General features: G+C 42.5%; 1 protein-coding gene across 4 annotated transcripts in view; it reads right to left on the bottom strand.

The window, feature by feature from the left end:
- The window catches only part of pard3ba (par-3 family cell polarity regulator beta a), a 164,840-nt gene that overhangs the window by 52,900 nt on the left and 92,959 nt on the right, over positions 1-18,981 (bottom strand). For all 4 annotated transcript variants that reach the window (XM_075477934.1, XM_075477936.1, XM_075477938.1 and 1 more), the window contains exons 18-19: positions 15,361-15,576; positions 14,594-14,804 (exon numbers count right to left, since the gene is read on the bottom strand). In XM_075477934.1, coding sequence (XP_075334049.1) covers positions 14,594-14,804; positions 15,361-15,576 — 427 coding nt within the window. The remainder of the gene's footprint in view (positions 1-14,593; positions 14,805-15,360; positions 15,577-18,981) is intronic.

The following is an 18,981-nucleotide window of genomic DNA, read 5'->3' as shown; positions in this document are numbered from 1 at the left end:
GTTATTTAGTATTGGAGTCCAGCTGAATAAGGAGAAATAAATAAAGGTTGTAAGTCACGAAGAGAGCTGATTACTTTGCAAGGTAGCAAATGGAGTTTGGACCAATCAGCATCTATGAAGGAAAGTCTAATTCCACCTTTATCTTCAATATTCCTACTAGAACTCTAGTGACCTCATTGAGTCTCTGTATTTATTAATCAGCCTGAAAACGTGCAAGTACCTGTGGGTGTGGGGCCTTTATAGAAGCACACCCAGATCACTATAGTTACATCATCAGTGCAGATAAGAAGAGGCACAGTACCTCTAACCATGACTGGTAAACTGGGATTGAAATGTAAAATCTGTGGAGTGCCCCTTTAAGCAAAAGTGGGACCTTTTACATTTCCCCTTGGATCTTTGAGGTGTTTAGGGAGGTTTCAAACAGTACAATCCTCATCTTATTTTAATTTTTCTCACAGCGATATCGCTGGTGCTAAGCCCTTGTTGCTTTAATGTTTTTCCACCTCACTTCCTTAAAATCATGCCACAGAAACAGTGTGGGCGCTGCTGCAGCATCTTTTCCTCCTGCAGATTTTTTTTCCCCTCTTTTTTCTTGGAACTATTTTGATTTAAGCACTCCCACATCATGCTGTCGCCAAAAGCAGACTACCAATTACCTCAGTGAAAACCGTATAGAAATCAGTAATGTTGGAAAAGACATATCAGCATTATTCACCTCCTACGCAACAATAGACATAATTATAGAACGTAAAAATACGGGATATGATTGACCAATATTCCCCAGGATAATCTGGCTGAGTTTCCTGGTAGATTCACCCCGCCTCCACACACACATGGCGCCTTAATCAACATTCTGAGGGGGCAGAGGTCCACAGTTGGACCCATCATTATATCTGCATTAATTAGGAAAGACTCTTTTTCTCACTGTATTGTTTAAGAGGAGATGGAAAGGGAAAAAAGAGGGGGGATGACAGAATATGGGTGGGACGCCCAATTAGAGACATATACCTGCCATGAGAGGCGGTTATCCCCCACTCTCCCATTACCTTATCCCTTATTCATCACCAAAGGCTCACATATTTTCCCACTGCTGTGAGCAGAGTTTGTTAAACGCGTCGCACTGCCTTTATTTCCTCTTTCTAAGTTCACTTTTTTTATTATAAATTATTATTATTTTCACACAATTCTTTGTTTAGCTTATTAACTCCATCTTTTCTTTGGACCCGTTTCACTCCGTCACTCAGAAATCTGACACTTAATATCCTGTTGAGTGCCAGACTGCGTGCACCAACACCCACAAAAGATACAAAAAACAAGAACACAAGAAACTATGAGGAAAAAACGCACAAACACAGGCAAGCAGCGATACCTACTCAACAAGACAGCAATATGGATCAACCCCTGCAACACACATTGTAACTCTGTAGGGAACTGCAAACAGTCTCATGGAATAGGACATCTCATTAACTTAGCATTATCTACCTACACAACCACTCTATCAAACTCTCATTAGAGGGAAGTAGGGGTCCGGGTGAGTGAGGCTGCTCTGGTGTCCCATTTAATACACTCCCCACTGTCACAGGAGCTACTGGGAACCATTATTAGCGCGCCGCTGTCATCATTAGTCTGCTGCTCCAACCGTCGCCCCGACGTCACCTCAGCAGGCCGAGAGGGAGACGGCGCTGATCTGTTCATGCACATGGGAGCCTTTTGCCGATATATGTGCTGCTATATCCTAAGTTTGTTGCCATTTTCAAAGCTTGCGTTTAGATCTAATCTATAAAGGTTGTTAAAATAACCACACTTTTAACACACAATTCTGAATTTTCCTCAGTGATATCGCTTTAAGGAAAAGTGTCTTTAACGCTTTTTCTACCAAATTTCCTGTGACACTTCAGCCATCATAGATGAATGCACTCCCCAAAATCAACACTGATTTGTGCATAAGCAAACAGCTGCACGAGAAACTCACTGCAAAGCCAGCTTCAGTGAGACTAGATAATAACTACAGCTACTGTCACTCTCATTACTGTAGGATTAAACGCGCACAGTTAACCGCGCTCTAATGAGGCTCTATGTGCAACTGAGATCACACTGAGCCAAGTGTGGTGATGTCACCAACCTGACCTGCACAATTAGCCCTCTGGGAAGGAGAGGAAGGGCCAAAGGGAGCAGAGGAGCTTAAACTATCAAACTAGACAAACTATTAAATGTCATTTTCTTAACAACAGTTGAGCTACAAACTGAATATCAGCTCATCTATGGAGACTAAAATAGCACCGCGACTATCTTATAAATCTTCTCCTCACTTCTGTTCGCAGTAATGGGGGTTCTTTGTTCACTGCACCAGTGAGAACAGCTCTGAAGGTGTGCAGCTGTGTGCAGTCTTAATAAGATTTCCTATCTGGTGCAACAGAGTCAGTGTGTTGTTGGTTATCGCCAGCATAACGAAGGATGTGAGAATGAGGTCTGGTGGTGCTGGGAGTGTATTTGTGTGTATGTGAGTGTGTGGGTGGGTGTGTGAAGGAGGTATTTTTTCAGTTGGAGGACAAGGAATTAAATAACTCGCGTGTACGTATGCAATATTTGTGCGAGCTCACGCGCTTGCAGACTTTTCTGAACATTCCTGAACACCTTGCCATGCAGTGACTGGGGAAAAGCACAAGCGCGTACGCAGGCAAGCTAACACTCCATTCAGCCTGTGACACATGATGGCAAGGCATCATGGGATGGTTTAACATCTTGTCTACCACTAAATAAGCCGTTGAAATTGAAGAAAAGAGGCAGGGAAGAGGGGAAGAGTAAATCCGAAAATAAGGAGAGAAGAAAAACTGCTGCCATCATGATAACCTTTATTAGGTTTCTTCCTGCAAACACATCTTAAGGTGTGCAACAGTTCGGGGTCGTCGTCATCGTCACATTCATCATTTAAAAATATCCGCACATTCTCTACTGGGGACGGGTCAGGGCTGCAGGAAGGTCAGTCCTGTATCCGCATCCGAATGTGGTTTTGCATTGTCTTGTTGAAAAATGCATGGAAGTCCCTGGAAATTATGTGGTCTTGAAGGCAGCACATGTTGCTCCAAAATCTCTCTGAACTTTTCTACATTAATGCTGCCATTGCGGAAGTGGAAATTAACTTTGCCAAGAACACAGATACAAGCCACCTCAGATGTCCTTGAGCACAGAGAAGTCAACACCCCCTCGGGACAAGGTTAACACAAGGTGTCATTTTTTTTTATTTAAGTGGCATTTGTGACTGAAACTCTGTTCTGAAGTGCTTGAAAAAGTTTTCCAACAGCAATCCCTAGCAAATGGGTTTTTTTCAGCTGTTGATGAATGACCTTTCTTGATGCGGTGCCGTTTGAGGGATTATAGATCAGGGTGTTCAGGTGAGGCTCTGTTTGCACCAAAATTCTTCCAGATTGCTTAAATCAGATATCGATACCAATTTTGTGCAAAATCATGATTAAAATCCCCTGTTCAACAGAGCATTATCATCAATTTGGTTATCTCATCACTAAATCCAAATTGCCTCTGTCTTAGAGACCTGGATGAATATTAATAAATCAAATTAAGTTGATAAGACAAAAGATTAATTATATGAAATATCTTGGGTTCATATCAGCAATCAAATAAAAGCCAAATTAAATGTAATAATCACTGCATTCCTACTTTTTCCAATTTAGGGTTGTAATTATAAACTTATTAATGAAAAAAGAATGAAGGGGAAAACAAAATTAAAAAAAAACAAGCATAATAACAAAAGAGAACATTTTGATTTGAACGTCTCTTCCCATCTTTGATTTAAAGATAAAACTCAAATGGCCCCAAGACATCAAGCTGAGGACTCAAAGCTACAATCTGGCTCATATGTATCACAACTTTGGAAATGTTAACAAATCAAACCAAGGGCAGCCTTAAGGTTTACCAGTAATATCTCCTCATACATTTTAAATCACATTGTGAGCCACTGATAAAAGATGAAAACTTCAGAAATGCTGCTTCAAGAAAAAAAAAGTCATCCCTGCATCTTTTTACCAGATAATCAACCCGCCTGTTGCTTATATGTTTACGTTGATCCAAATAGGATATTCTGAAGATACTCCAGTTTTAGCAAAAGAAGATCTACCATCCAACCGATATATTTCCAATCCTCTATCTGCATACAAACTACAGAAACAAGCATGTGAGCTATGACATGTACAATGCAGCTTACTGCCTACATGTTGGTAAAAACATCAAGATTGGTAGGATGCTCCATTCAGTCTGCGTGTGGTGTTACTATCAAGTAAGACTATGAAGATGTTTTAAAAATGAAAGCATGAGAAGGTAAAAAATAATGCAAGATTGAGCTAAAACTCGAGATGTTTCCCATCAAATGTTATTTAACTGTTGTTATGTGAAAGGAAGAGGCCACAGATGGCTCAGAGCAAATGAAAGAACTGGCCAAACATCCTTTGCCTTGGAGAATGAAAGTATAAAGAAGCAGAGTGAATGAAATAAAAAAAGAAAGCAGGAGAAAAGCAGAGAATAGAATGAGTAAGTAAGAAAAAAGGGAATTAAATGAACAAGGCTGAAAGGGTGAGAGCTGGCTAAATAGCCTATGTGCCTCTGAGAACAACTGTAAAAGAGTTTAAAGTAAGAAAGAGAAGAATGAGAGAAAGATAAAAATAGGAAAGAAAAGAAGAGAGATGGATTGGTGAGCCAAAGCTCCTGTGAAAATGCACACTGGCTGGGGAGGAGTAAGGAGCTTAGGAATATATAGAAGGAATGCTGCTACGTTCAGAGGCACAGGGAGAACAGTTAATCAGCCAAGCAGAAATGTTATCGCAGTAATTAGATTGCTCTGTATGTATTTGGAGAAGAGCACACATATATCTCAGTGGAGCTTCCAGTAAAGACAGAAAAGAAGGGGGACAGAGAGGGGGGTGGGGGTGGAAGAGAAACAAATGGAGAAACAGACAGGAAGAGAGACAGAGATTAACACCATAGAGAGTTGTGATGTAACACCATGCCGTCTCCTGCTCTGGCACTGTGCTGCTGCTTCACGGTGAGACTGGTCGGAAAATATTCCAGGCTTCAAATAGACAGAATAACATCCGTGGCAAAAAATAGACGTCAAGCTCCCTTTAAAATTGGAGCGGTTTCCTTGTGATAGTGAAGATCAGGCTACAAGAGGACTGTCACCCCGACAACAAGGTCACAACGGGCCACTGAAAGGTGGCTTTGACTGACAACAACAAGAGACAATTCTCACCTTTCCTTGATCATTTAAAACACTCAGCCGGGCCCTCGACTTGAAACCAACCGGGCAGAATTTCTATCCATTTATCGGAATTTCTGCACAGCAAAACATACCAGCAATTTGGCTTGAATCAGATCATATTAATGGCAGACATGAGCATTGGTGGGATGAAAAAGACAGAAACTGCAGCTTGATCCACCCGATGCTAATCGCAGTTTAAAAAGATTCACTTAGAAGGTATTAATAATGTAGTGATGCAGGGAGGCAGATGCGAGTGGAGGATATATCCTCTGGTTCAGAACTCAATATCTAGATCTTGAACAACACAGTAAAGAAAAGAAAAGAAGAGGAGCATAAAATTAAGAGAGAATGAGAAATTCAACCTAATAATGAGACTTTTGGAGATGAAAATTCTTGCCAATTCACCTTGCCAACGAAGCACTGGTGTACTCAGAAACCCCACCGCAAATACATAATGGTAGAAAGGAGAGGAATCATTTTAAAACGGTCCTTAAATAAAACTAATTTAACGCCTTGAGGAGAGAAGATTGAGGTAGACAGGTATGAACGCACAGCAAGTTGTTCCCAGGGGAACTAGAGGCAGTTATGGAAAGCTCGTCTTAATCACAGCCTTACCAGTCTCTTGAGTACTGATACTCCAGCCAAACAAAAGAAAAAGTGACGAAAGGGAGAGAGGGAAGGAGGGAAATAAGGTGCTAGGGAATGATGGTCTAGGAAAGGACAAAGAGAGCTGAAAGCAGAGACAGAGAGAAAAAGAAAGGGAAGAAGAGGGAGACGGATGCAAGTGGGACGAAAAAGGCCGAAATAAGAGAAAGATGGAGGAGAAGGTGGACCGAAGCAGAGAGGAGGGATATAAGGGAGGATGACTGTGATGAAGTAATCGATGCGACAAGGCAAAGGTTAAGAGAATAAATGGATGTGAAAACTGGAGAGAAAGAAGGAAGCAAATAGTGAGGAAAAATGAGGTAAGAAGAAAGGGCGAAAGGAAGAAAAGGATGGAGAGAAGACACAAACAGAGGAGAGGTCTGAATTGTGAGAGTGCTGCGCCGACCAGGGGCCGTCAGGTGAAATAGGGCCTCCCTTTAATTGTTTGCATTCTGATATGTGGCATATTCTAAAAATGCCACATAAAAGCTGTCGCTCCCTGCAATTTGTCTCATGTTTCCTCTTCCCTCCCAGCTTTTGTCGGGGGAGCCGTTAATATTTAACGAGACCACTGGGCAATATGCCTCATGTCTCGCTCTGCCTTTGTGGAAGGTGTTGTGTATGTGCTGGATCTATGTCTGGACAGTAAATATAGTCCAAACAAACTGGAAGTGACTTCTCTACTGTCTGCTCTTTACATCAGTGGTTTCAGCAGTTGCCTCTGCTCTGTGAACATAGAGTTGCTAAGAGCAAATGGGAGTCATATAAAAGACAGGCACATTTAGACGAACCTTAAAGCCTGGAAGTCGTTTGTGAAAGAATTTACCAAACTAAGACTAAGCTTTCTATTTAAAGGATCAGTTCACACAAAATAAAAGCAAATGCTAACTTTATCACTCAAATATTTTTGATGTAAGCAGATAATCTTGGTGTTATGTTCGTGATTGAAGTTCTTTGGATTTCTGAAGATCATCATGTACACAAAGACATATTAAGCGCACTACAATCATGTGGGTATACGGCCGCCTTGTGCACATCCTCTGTGCTAAAATCCCCAGCAGAGCCTCACGGAAACATAAAACAGCCTCCATTCAAAATGTATCATGCTCCATCATTGTTTGCTGCAAAATTAGGTTCACTCATAGGTTCATCATTTGGGCGTCTCCTAGAATAGATATACAAGCTTCAATGTCACTCAAAAGGGTCTGAGCCGTTCCGATTAGTCAGCTAATTGTTTGAAAATGGCTGAATACAAGACGGCTTTTGAATCGTGTTTGAGTCGTGCCAAACTGGTAACCAGGGAGACATGATAGGGATATTTTTCATGGTGATGTCACAAACAACAAAAGGCAGAATTTCAGGCGCCTAACGAGCAGAACTCCCTTTGGTGTAGACTTTGAGCTTTGAGTCTTGCAGAGTTTTTTTTTTTTTACCTCTACAAAAAGCTACAGCATGCAAAGTCTGAGAAGAAGGCTCGGTCACCATGGCTCCAGATAGCCACTGGCAGACGAGGAAAGGTTAGACTCCTGGCTCCTCTGGCCAGGCCACACATCCTCGTACAAGGCACAGTTAATCGTCTATGTCTGGACAGCAAAGGTCACACTGTGTGTGCATGTGTGTGTGTGTTTGTGTGGGGGGGTGGGGGGGTTACTGTGAGATACATGAGGGGTCAAAGAAAGACTCAAGTAGAGAGGGATGCGTGCGTGTGTTCTTGCATGTGTCTGTCATTAGCGGACATTAAGTGACAGAGGAAGTCCATCCATCACAAATGGCATGAAGATGACTGGATAGGACACAATTGCTATCGGAAGCGTAATCATTTCCTGGCGCCCTGTGCCATGAGTGAACGTGTGTCCGAGGGTAGGTAGAATCATATGCTAATAGGTCATGACTGTTTCCTGTGGCCATATGAATGCCTTTAATTGGCCGGTGAGTGATGAGCAGTTGGCCCTGAAATGCCGCAGAGCCGTCTGGCCAATACAAATGTGTCTGCACTTCAAACGGTCCATCCCTCAGGGTCAATTCAAATGTCATAACTCGATAGGAACTGATGGATCATGAAACTGATCAACAGAAATGGAGGCCTTGACTCACAGTCTCAATTAGTAATTAGAGTATGGGCAATGATTCAGAGTGCACAAATGAGGAGGATTGTTTTCCGCTGCTGGATGAGTCAGATGTGACTATCAGAAATAAAAATGAACTGCTGTATGGCATTTGAGAAAATGACATTAACTCGAGCAACAAAAAATGAGGAAATTACAGAGTGATTAGCACTCTGAAGTTCGCTTCTTACTCTGAATAAAATCAGTAATGAACGGTTTGAGAATGAGCTGATAAAAAATTGACCTTAATCATTTGGGTGATTGAAGAAAAGGCCATATAATCAAGGAGTAAAACGCCTTATGGCGTCCAGAGGGAGAAGGTAAACAAGTTGTTAGCAGGCTATGAACAAAGTAATTAATTCTTCAACTGCTCCAGTGGAGCTACTTCATGGTCAAACTGCTGAGTCCCTGCCTCAATCCTCCCCTCCTCACCGAATACCAGAGCCGTAAATCGGAGGGAGCAGCTCTGAGTCAAGCAGTCTGGTTGAAGGCCGGTGGATGGGGTATGAAAGACAAGAAACATAAAAGCCTTTCGTGTGAGACGAGAAGGAGGAATTTCAAGGGGAAGGCAGGAGCGGTGAGGAGAATTAAAGTGACGAAAAAAAGCCAAAGAGGGAAGGGCAGGGACAGAATGGCAGAGCCTCTGTGCCCCCTTTATCAGCTGATATATATGCATGAGGATTTCCTCATCTCCACTGTCAATGCCGGGTCGCTCTGATATTTGATTGACAGCTCACATCAACCCCAATAAACCTGCACATCATTTCAGGAAAGCAGCTCATTGCAGTGAATGGAGGGGAGAAATGGAGGAAAAAAGCTAATTTGTTTTCCAGTGGCTGCTGACAGTGATATCGCCTGCGTCTGTTTGCCTCGACGGCAAAGTTGTAAATTAGACTTGTGCCTCAATAGTGAGTACAGGAAGCTGCTTTGGCTGTGTGAAAGCTCATTTCCAGCTAAGGTGAAAAAATAAATAAAAATACTTGGCAGCTTTTCATATGTAGGGCGTCAGGAGTCTTGCGGGGAGCAAATTGCACACAAATCTGAATTATGAAAAGAAAGCGGAAATAGCTGTCATTTTATTCCCCTGTGAAGGCTGATTCACTGGTTATTGTTAACACTATTTCAACATGATGGTACATCTCGGGGGCTGAATGGAAAACTTAAAAATAATAATAGCACATAGCTTTGAGACCCATGATTCCTTTGAACAACTGGGACAGTAAAAAACATGTGTACAAATGTACAAACATAAAGAAAGCGACAAGGTAAACATTCTTTAGGAAGATGCCGTTAAGGCAGCTCTGATTAGTAAGCCGTAGCCGTGTGTTTTGTCAAGTGTCGCAACGAAAGTATCTTGTGGTTTCGCATACATTATTCAGGCTAAAGAGATGAATAGTAATGTGATAAAACACAAGAGATGGGCTTCTCCTGTGGGCCAAATAAATGACCTTATGCATATTTTACAAAAGAGAGCACTAACATCAGTAACTATCCTCTCGAAAATTCCGCTTCACATCAGCACAGCTAAGAGCCCTTAAATGCCAAATGAAATGTCAGATCAAAGAAATCCACCTGCAGTGTATTAACCAATGGTGGGATTAGGTAATGCACCTCCAATTTACCCCATCGCAGCTTAGAGTCACTGCTAAGACGCCCACACAAACATGTCAGAGGGATTTTTGTATGCCTTCCAACACAGATGACAACCAGGGCCCGTTCCCTCCTTGGTGCCCAGCCTTTCCTTTCCTCGTGCTGCTGATCTTACCCGTTTATCATAATCTGTGACAGTGTATGTGTTTGAATTTATAGAAAGTAAGAAATGAGGTATGCTGCAGTATCACAAGCAGCATCAGCCATGATGCCACACTGTAGATGAAGAAAAAAAAGCATCAACAAAACCTAAATCCAAGCCATAACGAGGGAAAAAAACACTTCCTGTCCTTGTTTAACTGGGAAGAGGTCTTTGAGACACGTACTAACAAACGTAAAACTAGAAAATCATGCGTGAATTCATGCAGGACATGAAAGCATTTTATCCCTAATGTTGCTTGGTTAAATCACGAGCTTATTACAGGAGAGAATGAGAGATGAAGCGGGAAAGGAACAGTTCAGATGGAACGCTCACTGAAGAGATAAAATAAGGTGAAAAAGGATGAGAAGGACAGCCATGATGAAAGCTGAACAGAAAGGAAAAGCAGGCATTTCAGGATATTAAGAGAGGGGGGATCATCATGAAGCTAAAACGGGAAGAGCAAGGGCTCAAGATAAGGGAGTAAGAAGGAGGAGGAGGAGCACACAATAACAGCAGTAATCCATCAGAAATCATCCAGCAGTGGGACCCTCTGGTTTGACATCAAGACTTTAGTTCTGCAGAGTTCAGCCCACCAGTGACAACCTCTCAACCCCACACATTCTGCTGCTCTGCGATAGGATAGGAGCGGAACGGATGGTGCTAATTGGCTTGCTTTCCTGTCGGATTCCTCCAGCTCTGCAAACAGAGAGCGGGGGGGGGGGGGGGGTTGTATGATGTTGTATTTGGATTTGTAAACAGCAGATCAGGACGTTGCCTTTCATGTCCCATAAACTGGTTAAGGGTGTTGCTGTGCTGCCGCAGTGGGACGCCCGCTAATAGCGACAGCTCTACATTGATCCTCGCCGAGAGAGTGAGTGATGAGATGCGGGACGGACGGGATGTGTCAGTGCCCAGCAGAGCTGGTGGAGCGGTTCAGCAATGACACACCCAGTGATCGCAGACACTCACTCAAGCAGAGGGAGTCGCATGCATCTGTAAGCTGAGCACAGTGAGAAAAAAACCAAAACACACAGCTTCACCGTTCAGTGCATGTCGAATGTCACTCATTTGATGACACAATCAAAGAATGTTATTCACAAGCTATAGCCTTCAAATCCTGACCTCTTGATAAAGTCATGTTCTAAAAAAGAAACTTAATCCTTACAAAAACACAAGAGACTGTGAGCTCAAGTATAAGCTGTCCACACGAGAATTAATGTCACGATTAACATGCTGTGGATGAGGAAAACATCACTTTGTGGTATGAAGCAGAGGGAACTCTGGCGTTTACTTTGAACATAAAATCATGTTGGCAAAGACTTTACTTCATCCCAAACATGTAATGTAAATACCCATCTGAAACTCCTGACCAGGTCAGCCTGACTTCAAGAGAAAACACAAGAGCAGCCCGAGTTCCAGTGTTCGTCTTCGTACGGTCTGTCAGCAGCACGGCCCCTGAGGCGACGTTCGAGGCAAAGACTTCTCCACTGTCTGCTGCATACAGACAAGACAGGCTGAGGAAGGTCTGAGGGGCGCTGCCATTTGTCTTGACTTATTTAGCAATCAGGGAGAGAGGATGGGAATGAGACTTTGAGAGCTTGCTGATGGAAAAAAAGGAGTAGTCGCATCTGATGCCATCTCACTGCAGAGCAGCCTGGACATGTTCAGAGCAGACTGAAATGTGCCATTTCATTTTAAGCTGGAGCAAGTTGTTGGCAAAAAGCAACACAGTGTTTAATTTCAGTCTTATTTTCCACACTTTATTTCATTATACAGAAACCAGCATTCCTCCAAATGAACTTTTAATCACAGTTTGTATGACAAAACACCCACACTACCTCCAAGAGTCATCTGAATTATGACCAAAATGGCCAAAAAGTCACCACCTAGATTTAAGCAAGTGTGTAAGAGACCGCCATCCATCGGAGAAGTACTGCAGTTTTCGGCTGGCAATGAGATGCTTTAACCTGAACAGATGCGGTGAGCAGCTTCTTATTCCTGAAAAAGACATGTCTGACATGTACTGTTTCCGAAGGGGCAAGTTATTGGTCTGCATCAAGCAAACAAAGCTAAGAAGATTCCAGTAACAACTAAAACAGGGTTAAGAACTGTCCAATTCTTAAAACTGGAGGGATAACGGTGAACATCATCAATAAGCATGAGATGTGGTTGGAAGAAAATCTTAAATGATCTTGATCAGTGATCACATCAGCATTTCCACACCCATAAGGGAATGAGAACTCAAGATATTGGGGCTAAACAGCGATGTAGCTTTAAGAAAACCACTAATCGGTGAGGCTAATGTAAAAAACAGGGCTTCACTTTGCAAGGGAGCATAAAGACGGGCCAGTCCTTAGGTGGAGTGCACATCAGGGTAAGAATAGTGGTGGATCAAGTGCTCCACCCATTGTGTTTGGTGCCTGATGTTCAGCCTGTGGGGGAAGTATTGTGATTTGGGGTTGCCTCAGGTGGTCTCAGCTATGAGCTGAAAATATGACGTCACCTGACTACCTGAATATACAAAATGACGGTGAAATTTAGTCATGAAATGGTTTTTCATTCGATAGATTTTTTAAATTTCTGATGGTGTAGACATATTCCAAGATGCCAATGCCAGGATTCAACGGGCTCAGACTAGGAAAGAGAGTTTTAGGGAGCACGACACAGCGTATTTCTTTACCTGAAACTGGAAAGTAAAAAGAATTTTTTCAAATCAAACCATTGCAGAGCTTCGAAATGTTGCTCACACGAGAATCTGGGAGAAGAAAAACAAATATTCCTGCAACAAATATGGGATTTCCAGAGGTCACCATATACCCAGCTGTTGGAACTCAACTGGCTCTTCAAATAGTGGAGCCGATAAACTAAATATTTGCAGCCACTGAAATGACAGGGCTGACTTCCAACATTCGCCGTGCTGGCTGTTATTGCACACACTTTCACTGCTGCGGTAAATTGAGGTCATATGTTTATAATTTGCCCTTTTCCTAATGCTGCCATTGGAGTAAAATAACATTTGAGAGCGGCAATCAGATTGAACAGAGCAATGCTCCAGCTAATTAAGTCATATTTCAAGTTCAATAACAATCAGGTTGGCCAGATAAAGGCCAGGCGGAGAGAGGCCAGTGTGTGGTGCAACAATCTGGAAGCTTTTACAGCCCTCAGTCCATTGTTGACTTAGAGACAAAGTCAGTGTATGAGCGGGGGGGCTGGATTTGAATGTTTCTGGCTACTGTAGAAAACTGAACAGACAATTTGTGTATTTGGGGCCGCGGTGCTGCAGGTTTCAGATGTTTCCCTGCTTCAGCACACCTGATTCAGATCAATGCATCAGGGGAAGCAGGGGAACATCTGAAACCTGCAGGACAACAGCCCTCGAGGACCGACTTTGGACATCCCTGGACTACAAAGAAGGCTGTTGGCGCATTCATATCTACGTAAATAGTTGTGCCACTTAATATACTGACGTCTGAATCATTCAAGCATGAAAAAGACACCTAACTAAAGGGATGAGCCAGTGTTGTGTTTACAAATAACAGGGAAAAAAGCAGGAAAATGATCACATAAAGACATTCCGTTGTACTTTTCCTGGACTGGACAGCAGCAGAGAAGCTGTGCCATCTGATTCAAGGCTTTGATCACATGTCTTTCACTTTTGTTAAAATATATAACATTGGAAGAAAATGACCAAGACAAGCAGACTCTGGGAGGGGTAGGTGTGAAGAGTATCAGTGAAAGGAACAGTTCAAAAAAGATCCAAACTCATAAATACAAAAAAGAGAAATTAGGGGGGGAAAAATAGCGCTTTTGCAGCATGGACACAGAGATTTCCTTCAAAACTCATAAACACACTATTTGTAGCACAGCTGGCAGTGTCACCTTCTACATATTTGCCTGTTTGTGTTGGAGAGAAACAGCAGAAGGTTGATGTTTCTAATAAATTGAACTATTTTAGACACAACAAGCCAGAGTATTAGGCAATTCCAGATCTTCGCAAACTGGATTTTTAGCTCCCCTGAAATCCAGCTCCTCCTTTGCTTCTCTGGGTGTGTGTCCTTCATGCTGCCCTTCCCATCCCTGCCCTCCTCTCGCTGCTGCCTTTCCAGCCTCAGCATGTGAACATCTCTTCCATTACTGCCCTTGACACTGTGGCCGATTGGATTCTTATCAGCCATCTGTAGTCCGACGCTCAGCCTGCGCTATCTCTCGTCACAGCCTAATTGAATCTCAAATGTTGGAAGTGTGGTGATACACTGACCACACCGTGTCACTGCCAATAGATAAGGATTGCTGCTGCAGGATTGGACCACCACAAATCACGATGGGGACATGTTGATAAAGGAGTGACAAGCGGTTTGGGTTGGAACTGTGTCTGTGGGACTTTGCTTAGATTGAGAAATAATGGATCCTCTCCATTACCGAGAAGCTCGTGTTCATATCCAATCATTCAATGTCCCATAATCCTCCTGCGCTCAGTGGAGTCATTTTCGAAGTTAACCGGAGGACAGTAGGACAGGGTGCTGTTCATTTCCATTGACATATACATTTGCAGAAGGGATGATATTTTTGTTTCACCTTAAACCAGCTTAGCCAGTTTCAATTTAAAAAGTCGGTAAAAAGGTCAAACCACACAAGTTCTTCTGTAAAAAAAATAATAAATCTGTTCATTTTGGGAGTAGGGATCTGTACCTTTATTTAAACAGCATCATAATGGAGAAACCAAAAACTGCAAAATGCAGCTTAATGTTGAAAAAATAACTTTTTTTTTTAATGATGTCCTACCTTAAGAGGCCAAATCCTTTCTTTTTGGTCTTCTTCTCCAGGTCCTCAACAGAGTCATCCGTTTTCTTCTTCCCCTTGGTCTTCTTGTCCTTCTTCTTTGCTTTGGTTTTCTTCTTCTTCTTCTTCTTTCCATCGTCTTCATCCAGTTCCTGGCGAGAAGAAGTGCTGGCGGGTGTTTCGTGGCCAGAGCTTTGGTCTGACATGTCATCGTCTGCAGGTAGGAGGTAAACAGGTCACATTGGTAGATATGGAGGTGTGAAGGAAGGCGCACATACACATCTTTTCACAAGTGTAACTGCATATGTGTATGTCAAGTTTGATTTAAAGTATTAAAATGACAGATTATGGGGGGGTTGTCTACAATTTATGCTAAAATCAAACGGTCCAAATCATTTCCAGTCTCACATGGAAATCTTCCACATGTATGTGTGGTTACAAGGTGGAGCATTAAAAATATGCTGCTGTAAGATATAAAGTTGTTCTTTCTAAATTGCTGAGTGGAGAAAATCATGCAGCATTTCATTAAGGTACTTAAACTAAGCACTGTCTCTTGGCAGGCCTCTGGCTCTTTTTGAGTGCCAGTGTGTTATAAAGCCTCAGGGATGTGCATCAGCAGCGGGCTCTCTAATTTAAAATGGATACAGTGTCTACAAAAGTATCCTATATTACAGCAGCAGCAACAACATTGTTGGTGTAGCAGCTCACGACTTTCTTTCAGACCTGAATCTCAATATCGCCATTATTAAAACGCATCTGAGCAGGCTCACCATCTTCAGAAGGCCCGTCATAGGATTTGTCGATGGCGTGGCGGAAACTCTGGTTGCATCCTCGCCCCCGGACCATGTGCGGCCGTGGGCGATGGAAGGGCACCTGAGCTTTGATGTGACTCTGCCTGGCCTCTGAAACAGCGGTCAGGAGGCTCTCCAAGGAGCTGGACTTGGAGAGGCCCAGGGTTGGACCCAGCGCTCCTCCAGCTGAGGGCTCTGTGAGATAATGGAAACAAGAGGAAGGAACAGTGAGTGAGGAGGTGAAAGATCTGGCATTGGATGCACTTTTCCTTCAGATAATTTTAAGAAAGAAGAGAGTTGTGGAGGTTTCACTCCATTTGCATGTTACAGACCTAAATTGATTGGTTAACGTGGGCCGAGCTTCACTACCTGTGTCATTCATAAGGGATTGTCGTAACTTGAGGCACCCCCTAAATACTGCTTCCTCTTCAAAAGGAAGGACAATACTGCTTCTGATACAGCTTTTACAGCACATGATGGTGCCCACCATCACCCTCATTCAAAGTTCAGCTTGTTTTTTTCCAGATATTCTGCACATAAAATTAAATAAAAGGAGAAGGAAGAAGAGAGAGGGGACAACAAGAAGCCTGGCTGATGGATGAGGGAGGGAGTAATTCTCCAAATTAGATATGCAGCCACTGCTAAAATGAGACGGAATAATCTTATTGAGATCATTGGCTTTTAGCAAAACTTAGCCCACTGCTTACAAAACATTAAAATTATACACATCTCCTGGAGTTATATTTCCTTATTCAATCAAAGGGCATCTGCATTAAACTCTCTAGAAAATAATGCTCTCTATAATCCAATTAAGGAGAAGTTTGGTTTCTATAAGAACCGAAGAAGTTGGGAGAACAAATTTCAGATGAGTGGAGGAGAAAGCAAAGAGGGGTTCTGACTTTAATAATTCATGCCGTTTATGTTTAATGTTGTCACCGTGTCTACTGGCAGCATTAACTCAAAGGTGCAGGTGTAATTAATCTCCGGCAAATTGCTGAGCCCCACATCCTTTAAAAATGACATTTTGTTCACAACTGTCGTCAAGCTCAAATACTCATATTGCATTATTTAAAGTCAAGCCCTCGACACATCTTCAAACTTTAAAATTTGATTTTCTCATTTCACAGTAACACCTCTTTTCTACAGAAGGATCCCAGTGAAGTGCAACAAAACTGTAGCTCTGAATTTAGGGCAATCCCTTCTTCCCTTTATTCGTCTTGTTTTGCCATGTAAAGTCTGGTCTTTACGCGGTAGGTGTATGTTTGTTGTACTGTGCTCAGAATCTATATTTCTTTGATCTTGCTCATGTGCACTGAATATAATGGAATCAAAATTTCTACAAACATAAATTAATGTTGCGAGATGAGGCCATTAACGCCGATATCAAAGCAGGGTTTGATATCAAAGAAAATATTAACCTAAAGATAAATCACATGGAGTCTGGTTCAATGCTCCATGGGATCAACTAATATCCATCTAAACTTATACAATGTAAAAATAGATTGAAATATAAAGTGATTCCCAAGCCTCAACTCTGCTGTGTAAAAGTGCTGCACAGAAGTGGGAGCACATGTTACACATCACTGGTGTTTCTTGTGATGTGATTAATACAAAGATTAATACAAAACACCACCTAGGATACAAACATTGCATCATCTAACCTATAAACCCGTTGAGCATATAAATATTTTCACATGGTTATTTAGAAATATAGCGAACCTTCTTAACCTACCTGAAACACAATGTCACGTCCACAGGCTACAATAAGCAATGAGAGTCAGCTGCAAGAAAGTGCTCGTCATTCTGCTGCCGTGCATACACTGAACCAGCAGGAAGAGAGCTCGCTGAGAACTGATGCATCAAACAGAACATTCAATTCTTCCATTTTTCCATGTGCTTTACACGGGAAAAGCCCTGCGTACAGCAGTGAGTCATTTGTGCGCAGAAATGTGTAAGAAGTTTAAACTGCGTTCTGGATATTTTCTTTAAGTTTCTGAGATTGGAATCTAGCACAATTGACAGCGAAACCAAAGCTACACTTCAAGACGTAGTGGAGACATGCAGTCTTCCTGACAGCGATGAGTCTGGGGAGAGGAATATCAGACAAAGACAGCAAGAGTTCTGTGGACCGCATGGAGCCATCTTTAGAGAGCCTCAGGACATATGTTTAAAGAAAAGCTGTAAAACATTCCATTTTTGTGCTGTTGTTTTGAAAGGCACAGTCCGATTGTGTCATCTGCAAGCATCTGTGGACATATTTAGTGCTTTCAAACATGTTTTATTCAGTTCTCGTAACGCTGGTGTGTGGGAAAAAGTTTGGCTTATAAAAACACACCAAAATTTCGCGTTCCCTTCATATGGTAGTTTGGATACGCCGCGGGTGTTCTCGGAAAATGTTTCACCGTATTGGGAAGGGGTTAAGAATATTGCTCTATAAAGGCCTTGATGTTTCTTCAGGCTTTGAAATAGCCTGACGTATCAGCTTAGACACGCTTTCCAGTTTGTGGTTACAACAACGACAAGGTTAAAACCCAAAAATATGAAGCCACGAAGATGGACTATGAGAGAAGGGACGCAGAGGAGAGAGCATGGAAAACAGGTTTGACAGAAATGCTCTGGTCCTACAGGAGAAAGAGAGGGAAAAGAATGAATGAGGTGGAGTGGTAAATAGACAGGTGAGCAATAGCAGTATGGAAACTGATGCATAAGCAAGAGAGAGGGGGAATAAATGAACTGCCATTGAACTCTGCTTGGGTTTGGCCTCCAACTGGAGGGAGATGGAAAGGGGAGAGAAAAGACAGGAACACAGTGAAGGCCACAGCTGATTCAGCAGAGGATTGGAGAACAGGGGGGAGGAGGCACCAGGACAACACGGAGGAAACAGAGCTGTAGGAAGGAGGGAAAAAATAGACAAAGGAGAAAAGAGAGTAAATGTCATGAAGAATAATCTGCTGCCAGAAAGGCTTCAGACATACCGGCTCTGGGAGGAACTGAAGGACAGGCGGGCAAAAAGGTTTAAGAAGAAACTCCTTCAACACCCAGAAACAACCAACTCATCTCAGCTTATAGTTTCTCCCTCTGAAACTTTTCTATAGGAATGACTTTCAGCGCACTCACTGCTAAAGACTTACTTTTCATATCATTTCAGAGGCTTCAAATGTGTGGTGTGTAGGAAAATAAGGGAAGTGAAACTGAAGCAGTGATAAGAGTCAAAAGAGGAGGAAAAGTAAGCAGAGCGTTGCTGCCTTTTAAGTCCCAAATTGACTTTCTGAGAGGAAGTGGGATTTATGGGGAATAAGGGGTTATAAATAGAGAGGGGGGAGCGCTCAGGAATAAAACGCTCAATTTGAGAGACAGGATTTGTGTCACAAATGTAATTATGGCTGTCCAGCTCACAGCCTGATAGAATTAAGCTCCTTGCCAGTGCACTGCAGCACTATACAGAGAAACTGTGTGGGTCTCAGCTCATGGGCACTTGTGCATTTATTATAAAATGAGGGAATTTTGTTCCAAGTGAGAAAAATTTGTCATGATACGGCCTGTATGATATGATAGTGGTGTGCGTCCTTGACCGCCTTAGATGAAAAAGGAGAAGAAATA

This window comes from Odontesthes bonariensis, chromosome 11 (genome assembly GCF_027942865.1).
Source record: "Odontesthes bonariensis isolate fOdoBon6 chromosome 11, fOdoBon6.hap1, whole genome shotgun sequence".
NCBI lineage: Eukaryota > Metazoa > Chordata > Actinopteri > Atheriniformes > Atherinopsidae > Odontesthes > Odontesthes bonariensis.
This window is presented reverse-complemented; position numbering and strand designations above follow the sequence as displayed.